Source organism: Blastomyces dermatitidis (genome assembly GCF_000003525.1).
Source record: "Blastomyces dermatitidis ER-3 genomic scaffold supercont1.3, whole genome shotgun sequence".
Lineage (NCBI taxonomy): Eukaryota > Fungi > Ascomycota > Eurotiomycetes > Onygenales > Ajellomycetaceae > Blastomyces > Blastomyces dermatitidis.
Genome location: NW_025544776.1, coordinates 2,125,149 through 2,134,606, shown reverse-complemented (window position 1 = coordinate 2,134,606; position 9,458 = coordinate 2,125,149). Strand labels below are relative to the sequence as shown.

Here is a 9,458-nt window from a genome sequence, read left to right as displayed (position 1 = left end):
GGCGGAAGCGGTCGGCCCGTAGAGGGAATCCGACATACATCTCAGGTGTAGTTCACACAATGCTCAAGACTTCAATAAATTTATATTAAGCTGCCTGCTTTTCATGCATGCATTTGCACATTCATTGCTATCTTAGAATGAAAGACAAAGAAAAAGATGATGTGAGAACATGTGATGCAATGCAAAATATACAATATGAAATATATTTAAAAGAGTCAAGAGAACAATAATAACTATAGAAAGGTGTACTGTGTACATATAAAAAAGAATGACTAGTTATTAAAAAAGCATATTCATCATGTCAAGCTGAACTAAAGCTACATCTATACACTGTATCACACATACTTTACAGTGTCTCTGCATCTCAATGAAACAAAAAACAAAAAGAAAATAAATAAATATATAAGATTAAAAAAAGTGCAGATGAAATGAAATAGAAGGAAGAAAGACAGGACCATGTCATGTCTCTCTCTTACCAATAACGACACTCCCCCAACTCACAAACCACTCAAAGTCCCACTACCTCCGCCCCTCAAGCCCCCTCCCCCCATTCCCCCACACATCCTCCACGACCCCTTTCCAAAACTGCGCCGCAACCCCCTTAACCGTCCCATCCGCCATCGCCGCCCGCTCCCTCACCAGCGCCTCCCCCTCCCGCGCCCGCCTCACCGTCTCCGTAAGCTCAAACGGATCAAACTCCACCGCATGATTATCGACGACCTCGCTCATCGCGCTTGCGCCGCCACCAGCAGCAACAGGAGCACCCCTGCCGTTCCCGCTGGCAGGTAACGAGGCATCGTAGTCGCCGGAGACGGTGTAGATCTGGGGTTTCATGGCGCTGGTGGTGTCGCCGTTGGTGGTGAGTTGGTAGTGGGAGTAATCGTCTGGGAGGACGGGGATGGGGGTGCCGTTTATTGCGGAGGCGGAGGGGAAGGGGTCGATGTCCTGGGGTATGTAGACGAAGTCGATGGTTGAGGAGTCGTTGACGTATTTTTGGGCGCGGGAGGTGTTGAGGGGCCGGGATGAGCTATTTGGGGAGGGGGTTTGTTAGTTTATTTGATTATTTAATACTTTGTTGGGAGTTGGGGGTGGTTTGCTAGAACATACCTTCCTGTTTCCGCAGCGCGACTATGAATCTTCCTCATCGCAATGCTAAACGCGCGAGATTGGAGAACGTCATGGTTCGCCAGCCGGTCCACGAGCTATACAGTTTTATATATCTAAGTAAGCTATACATGTTCCTTGCTTGCTTAAAGAAATAGAAATATATCTACAAAAAGGGGGAAAAAAAAAAAAAAAAGCATACCTCCGCCTTACTCCCCGCACTCCTAAGATTCCTCCTCTCGCATTCCGCACGCAGGTCGCACATGCCGCGCGAGCGGTAGATGGCCGTGATGTCGGGTCCGCGGGCGGGTTGGGCGGAGAATGCACCCGTGATATGTAGCGAGCGGCGGAAGGGCGCCATGGAGGCAAGGGCCGAGAAAGGGATTGGGCCATGTTGCTGGGCGGCTAGGAGGCGAAGGGCACGTAAGGATGTCGAGCGGGGGGCTGCCATTGTGGATTGGTTTTATTTATTTTTTGATTGAAATATTTCTTTGGTCCTTGCTGAGGGAGGAGTTGATGGGTGGTTGGTTTATTTGGCCGGGATTGCGCTGGGGATGGAGATGGCTAAGTAGTTATATGGTGTCTGAGGGTTTCGAAGGCGTGGGGTGGGAGGGAGATGGGATTGGATTGGTATAAAAGAGAAGTAGACGAGGCGACTGGGATGGAATGCGTTGTCTCTTCTTAAGATCGTAAGACCACCTGGAGCGACATAATAAGAAGGAATAATACCCCGGTACACACACTCCGTACGATGCGTACAAGGGTTGAGGCGTTGGGGAGCAGACTTACAACCGATCCCGGAAGGGGAGATCTAGACCGCGCAGGCTGTACTTGGGGCCGGGGGCCGGGGGGGGCCGGTTTCGGTGAGGGAGAAAAGGCGGCGTGACTCTGCGGGGCGAACTATTTGCTTTCCCCAGACTCGGTGGCCAATCGGAACCAGAGCCACAAACAAACAAAGCTCCGACAGCTTTACACACAGTACGGAGTAGAGTAGAGTAGCTTACGCTGTAGGAGCCAGCATAGCCGAGGAGAAAATTTGTTGGATTTGTCCTCAACTTTATTATTTACTCTTTCTTTTTGTCTCTATATTCATCAGATATATTGGAACTACTCGAAGAGATAATACTGAACATCACTGCCTTCCATTGAGCATTATATACATCAAATTAGCAACATCAATTGGTTGCGGATCAGTTGTGAAATTTCATGGGCAACATGGGCAACAATATTCAAATTGGTTTTGAAAGACGTAACAAGAGTGTTCAAAATTATTAACTGGCTTCTGTTTCACTAGCTTACCGAAATGCCAAGATACGCTATTCTATGTGTATCGTACGCTGCGTTTGCATCGTAGTGAAACTCTTCCACAAACGAGGCGGTCAAGTTTCCACCTGCACAATGTTTACTTACTGTCTTCGAGAACAACGCTTCAGCCACGGTTCAATCAAGTGGAAGTTACATACTATTAGAAGGACATTAAAGGACACACCTTGGAGGAACGAGTAATTTAGCCAAAACTCGTCACACCCGACAAATTAGACCAGAAGACACAGCCGTTTGGTCTCAGTAGGTGGTGAGTAAATGATCGTTGCAGCGTGATCTTAATAGATGACTTGAGAAAATTAACATTGACTGATCCCACTGTGGACTAGAGCTCTTCAAAGGAAGCGAGGATTTGTTGTTTCCTGTAGGGAAGCAACTCACACTCAGAATCTCTTTCGACTACAGAGTACATTTGAAAACAGTTACACCACCGCAACTATATCCAGGAAACGGGACAGAAATGGCTTGACATCAGTAACTCACGGGATGCTTAAATGACCAAGAAGCTCAGGTCAGTGCTGACAACGTTTCAGAGCAACCTTTAGTTTGGGAGAAGGTGTATAGATTGATGAGATGCGCCGGAACCCCAGAAATCTTGGGCAGTGGGCCTGGCAGGATGCTTTGAGGAAGAATCTCTACTGGCTCGAGACAGATCATCTGAAGAGTCTTGTTGAGTCTATTCAGGAAGGACATGATGATGTGCCCAAGGGGATCCGCTAGCAGCTATACAAGGAAGAATAGGTGAAGCTCGAAAACGACAATCAAAGGGTTCTATCCTACCATCTTACTACCTTATGTTCAAAGCCAGTTATGTCGTGCACGGCGAACTGGTTTCCAGCATATTACACTTCAGCTTGCCATTCTGTGTCTTACCCTAATCACAGTGACATACTGCGTAGATAATGCAGCCTGGATTATCAACAACTTCCGACCTGATATCGCTTTTTTCCAAGCTGGCAGTAAGCTGAACTCATCCCCCAATCGCGGCACGGGAGACTCGAACAGGTGTCATGAAAATGAGTCTATCTCTCTATCCTCTTTGTTCTCCTCCGGAGCTCGTTCGTCATTTTTATGGTCTTCGTGGTAACCGCGAGGTTTACCCCAATCTTCCTCGAACTACCTATCATCCACCTCTTCATCAAAATTCTCAAAGGCCGCCTCGTTTGAAAAATTTGATAAAAACTAGATAACTGTGCCAAGCACATCTCACTATCTCTCATTAGTGCGTGCATACACTGTAACAGAATTCACACTGTAATAAAATTATTTTAAATATCTCAATCTTTAGAAATCAATTAATAACTATCACTATATTGATCTATAATATAGAGATTATATATATTCATATTACAAGCAGCAGATTCTACTGTAGATTAAAATATATTAAAACTATTATACTCTTGTTATAATTCTTCTATTTTTATAACTAATAATTCTATAATTAATATTCTCTACAGTGAGAATATTCTCTATTTATATTTATTTATATATAAATTTGATAATTTAATATCTATTGTAAGGGGCCTACACTGAATAGATCAGTATAATATGTATAGATCTTATATAACAAAGAGAAAAACATTAGAGAAGAAAAGAAAAGAGAAAGTGTGAGAATCAGTGATTGAAGTGAATATTTATACATGTATATAATGACTGAGAATCAGTGATTAAGAATGACTGAGAATCAGAGTGTACATATTCATAGCAGCTGAGAATTGATGATTGAGAATGACTGAGAATAAGAGTGTATATATTTGAGAATGAAGCAGTTGAAATCTGTGAAGTGTAATAAAATAGTCTATATAATTGATCAGACATAGCTTGTCACATTAACTTCTCTCTTTCAGAAGCAGTTTTCATTGATTAAGAGCTGCTATTTCAGATAATACAGAACTCAGAGTTCAGATCAGTTAATTATAACTGACTCATTTTATAAAATATTATTATCTATAACTGTGAAGTCTCTTATTGAGAATATTCTCAATCTCTTATTCAAGCTCATTATCTTCTTCTATGATATCTGACAGCTGTCAGTCAGAAGTCAGTTGAGAAGAGAATAGATCAGTGACAGTGTAATTAGACTGACTATGTAACTGTGTCTGAAACCAGAACTAGATTTTTTAATAGTCTTATTATTAATTCAACTGATCTCATTACACAGTTTTAACATTAGATAGTAGTCTTATACTGTTTCAGTGAGACTTACTGTCTACTCTTATTATATTTTTTAAATGAGATCATGATTTTCACTTCTCAATTTAAATTATTTTTATTACTTTAAATAACTTTAAATCTCATTTGAGTATTATTAAAAAGTGTTACTTTTTAAAAAATTAAAAATAGTCTAAAAAAAACCTTAAAATGTCTAAAAATAGTAACTTTATACTAAGAATGAAACTAAATGAAATCAAATGAAATTACTTTCTTATTTTTTTCAAGTCATGATTTCATTTTAAGATCTGATATATAGTCACTTTACATGTTTTTTTAATGACTAGTCTCAGCAGAATTCATGCCAAGAAATGTATGAGATCAGATTAAATGAGATTAAATATAAAATTCATAGTCTCAGCAGTCAGTCTAGTTATAACTATCTAGAACTTCTATCACTTTATATCTGATATAACAGTAATCTAGCATACAAGATAAATATATAATTTATATATTCTTGAGATTCAATTATACAAGATCTTCTATCTTATACTGCTCTGCAGAATCTTATCAGATATTAATTTAATCTTTTTAATCTTATTTTACAGTTATTATGAAGATCTCTGCTCAGTTATAAGTATCTCAGAGCTTTATTACTATATTATCAGTGATTTGAATTGAACTGTGAGAGTTCAGTGTGAACTGTGTGATCTCTAGAAGATTTAACACTTTTATATAATATTTATATATAAGAAAGAATGAACTTATATCTGTTAAAATAGTATTTTAACTGTTAATAGTAATCTCTGCATGTAGAAGAAGATTATATTAATTATCTTATAAATAATTATAGAACTTATAAAGATAATTCTTTACAGTCTGAATTATTTATTCTGATATATTATTAGTCTCAGAGTGATAGATAGTTGATTGATAGTATATAATCTTGAGAACTTAATAGATTCTTATTCAGAAAGTGCTTATAAATTAATAACTCTGATCTGATACTATTAATCTCAGTAACTTATATATTTAATAAAATGAACTTTATAAGAAGACTTCAGTAAGCCTCAGTGACTGAATGATTAATGCAGCCACCTGGTAGCACCTTGGCATGAGAAATCAAGGTGTGTGAGTTTGAAACCTGCAGGGGATACATTAAATCCGGAACTCAAGCACCTCAGGTTTCTAATAAATACAGAGGTGTACAAATCACTTTAATAAAATCACTCTATGTTCCTGAGCTGGGAAGTTATTATCACATGTATCTAATTGTCACTTCTTTGTATTTCCTATGTTCTTGTTATCTTGACATGGTCTCAACACCTGTATTTCCTCCTGTATAATCAATACTTAGCCTGTATTTAACATCACGCAAGGACTCATCATCCGTTTGCATATGAGTATATAATGAAAGAATAATAATAATAATAATAATAAAGACTTCAGTAACTTGTTCAGTATTCATCTTATTATAAGATTTTAATATTATATTCTTACTTAGTTAGTTAATAATAATCAGAATATTTCTATAATCTTTACTCTTAGATAGATTAATAGCAAAGTCAATTACTATAGTTTATCAGATTCTATTAGAGATATTAAGTGATTTCAGTAGATCTTTTCTACAGTTCTTTTATAAAATAATAAAAGACTAGTAGTTGCAGTTTCAGATAAAGTATCTGATACTGTTTAATATTTTCAATTAATAGAACTCTTAGAAGATTATTCTATACAGTTATTCACAGTCTGAATAGTCAGTTATATATAAATTATACATCTCTTATATTATCTGAGTGTATAAGAGTTCAGAGTGAGAGACTCAGTATCATTTATAGAATTATAGAGTATTATTATTATTAATTAAATATTCTGAGATATTAGTTCTTACATATAGTTCTGAGAGAAATCAGAATACTTCTTATTATACTGCTTTAATAAGTGCTCAGAGAAGTTCATCAGTTTAAGCTGTTATATATTATAGCTTATCTAATATAGATTTAGAAGAAGTTAAGATATCAGTAATAGTTCTAACTGAAGAAGTGTGTATAGTTCTAATTAGAGAAGTATATATAGTGTCATAAGCTGTTTTATCTTGATTAACTAGTATCTTCAGGTTTAAGAGCTGATGCTCTCAGTTCATTCAGTGAGTATCTATTATATTAAATGATATATCTTACTCTTATTATAAGAGAGAATCTATTATCAAGTTCTGACTGTCAGAATAGTAATGTATTGTAAAATGAAAGTGACTTAAGAACTCAGATTATTATATCTGTTATTCAGTGAGTTTACAGATAGTTATAAAGTATTCAAGATTCTTATAATCTGTAATTATTTTAAATTCAAAGATACTTCAGAGTTCAGAGTTTCATTCTTCTAAACAGTGTATAATTATGAGAAGTTTCTTATCATAGATCTCATAATTGCATTCAGCAGAACTCAGTTTCTTAGATATAAAGATATATAATTGTAGAATATTTTTATTATTATATTATAATATCACTTCTTCTATTATATAGCTAGAGAAATTGATCTCAATAACTGTCTCATGATCAGAATTGAATATTATCAGTAGAGAGATATTAATGAATATCTTCTTTATCTGTGTAAATGCAGCTTTAGTATTCACTAATTATTAAAATACTGAGTCTTTCTTAGTGAGATCTGTAAGTGATCTTGTGATATTTGAGAAGTTTCATATAAATTACTAATAGAAGTTAGTAAATTCAATGACGCTTTATATATCTTTCACAGTATATAAAGCTTCTCATTTAAGAATAACAGAGATCTTCTCAGAATTCATTCAAATTTTCTTATCAGCTTCTATGATGAAACCTAAGTATTTAGTACTCTTAACTTTGAAATCATACTTATTAATATCAATTAATAGTTCTGCTTCTTATAGTTATTATAATACTCTTTACATATACTCTTGATATTCTTTTCTGAATTCATTGATAAAGATAAAAATGTTATCTAGATAAGCAGATACAAACTTATTAAGAAAATCTCAGAATGCTCAGTTGATATACTTCTGAAATATACTGAGAGTATTAGCTAGTTCAAAGAGTGTGACTATTTATTCAAAGAGATTATAATATATTCAGAATGCTGTAAGTCATTCATCTTTTTCAGTAATACAAATCTTATGAAACACAGTGATAATACCTAGCTTTATAAATTATTGAGCTTATCTGATCTGTGCTAGAATTTCATTGATAAGAGATAAGAGATATCAATCTTTCTTTATCAATCTATTCAGATCTTAATAGTTCACACAGAATCAGAGTTCTTCATCTGACTTCTTTGTAAAGAGAATAGAAGCTGCAGTAGAAGAGTTATTAATATGTATAAATTTCTTATCTAACAGATCATTGAGTGTCTTCTGAAGAAGAAGAAGTTCATCTCAAGACATATTATAAAGAGAGTCTCACAGTGATTTAAAGTTCTTATCATTCTTCTTTTCTAACTTGATACTGTGATTCACTTCTGAGTCTTGTAAAGAAGGTATATTTATAATATTATCTTATTAAAAGATATCTAGATAATCATGATATTATTGAGAAAGTTTTATATAAGAATCTGTTATTATAACACAGAATAACTTTTCTAGAACCTTCTTAATATCAGTCAGACTGATAGAATAGATTGATACATAGTTCTGCTATCAGTGATCTTATCAGTAACTCTGTCAGCAGTTTTGATGATAACTTCTTTTTCAGAGTATTTTATAAGCATTGACAGAGATCTGTGTAAGATTCATAGTCTTGTGAATATCATCTTTATAAATTCTATCATTATTAGAGAATATCAAGCTTCTGTTTCAAGTATTTAATAAGATGCCTTGTTCAGATAGTCAGACAAGTCTCAATATAAGATTGTAATCAAGATTGTTAACTTCATATGCATAGACATCTTCATATTAATATTCTCTCACATCTATGTTTAGTTTTATCATATAACAGATACAAACATCTTTTAAGTCATCAAATTCTGTGAGAAGTCAGGGTTTTAATAAGAGAATACACTGAAGATTATAATATCTTACAACTGAAGATTTTATCATTATATAGTGATATAGACTGCTGTTTATCATAGCTTTCATATTATATATATTATTAATCACAGTAGATACAAGAATTGCATTCATTGTTATTTTCTCTTTAAATCATTGTCATTCAATCTCTTCAAGCTTCTGTTTATAAATTTGAATAGAAGCTAATCTTTTCTCTATTTCATTAAAATATTCTTATAGTTATCTTCTAAATCTTTCTTCACTGCAATGTGATTGATACAGATAAGCACTGATTCATCTTTCAAATATGAAGACACTGATCTTTCTCTTAATTGAGAAGATACATAGATTAATCAGCAGTTAAAAGTAATATACTCTGATTGATTACAGTTAATACACACTTCTTATTAATATTAATCAGCAACTTCTTCAGAAGTAATCTCAGAAACTCAGAAGTCTGTTCAGATAGCAGAGACTCTTACTTGTATATAGATATTTAAGTCTACTCAATTCATAATATCTGTATTATTGTTATTTCTCAGTGTGAGTGTATAAGTCACTGAGATGTAATATCTTCTATCACTGTTATATATACTCTTGAGCTTGATAAGACAGTTATTCAATGTTCAGAGCTATGTGTAGAAGTCTTCATAAGTCTGATCTTTATCTACACTTATAAGAGTCTGTAAGAGTTCAAAAGTTAATATCTTCTTAAGTATATTAATCTTTATTCAATTCTTTCAAGATTGATTACCTGCTTTTAAGATCTTGATATTAAAGTTAGAAATAAATATTATAAGAGAAATGTTTCTCTGTTAGATACTCTGTAATTAATCTAATATCTTCTATTACATGACAGTGT

The 9,458-nt window shown here is 34.4% G+C and overlaps 1 protein-coding gene across 1 annotated transcript; it reads right to left on the bottom strand.

Annotated features, from left to right (window-relative positions):
* On the bottom strand, positions 1 to 1,979 carry BDCG_02896 (uncharacterized protein). The gene is made up of 3 exons (XM_045418471.1): positions 1,307 to 1,979; positions 1,108 to 1,202; positions 1 to 1,027 (listed from the first exon to the last, which is right to left on the bottom strand). The coding sequence occupies exons 1-3, from the start codon at positions 1,553 to 1,555 to the stop codon at positions 520 to 522; spliced, it is 852 nt and encodes a 283-aa protein (XP_045275036.1). The 5' UTR covers positions 1,556 to 1,979; the 3' UTR covers positions 1 to 519.
* Positions 1,980 to 9,458: the final 7,479 nt, after the last annotated feature.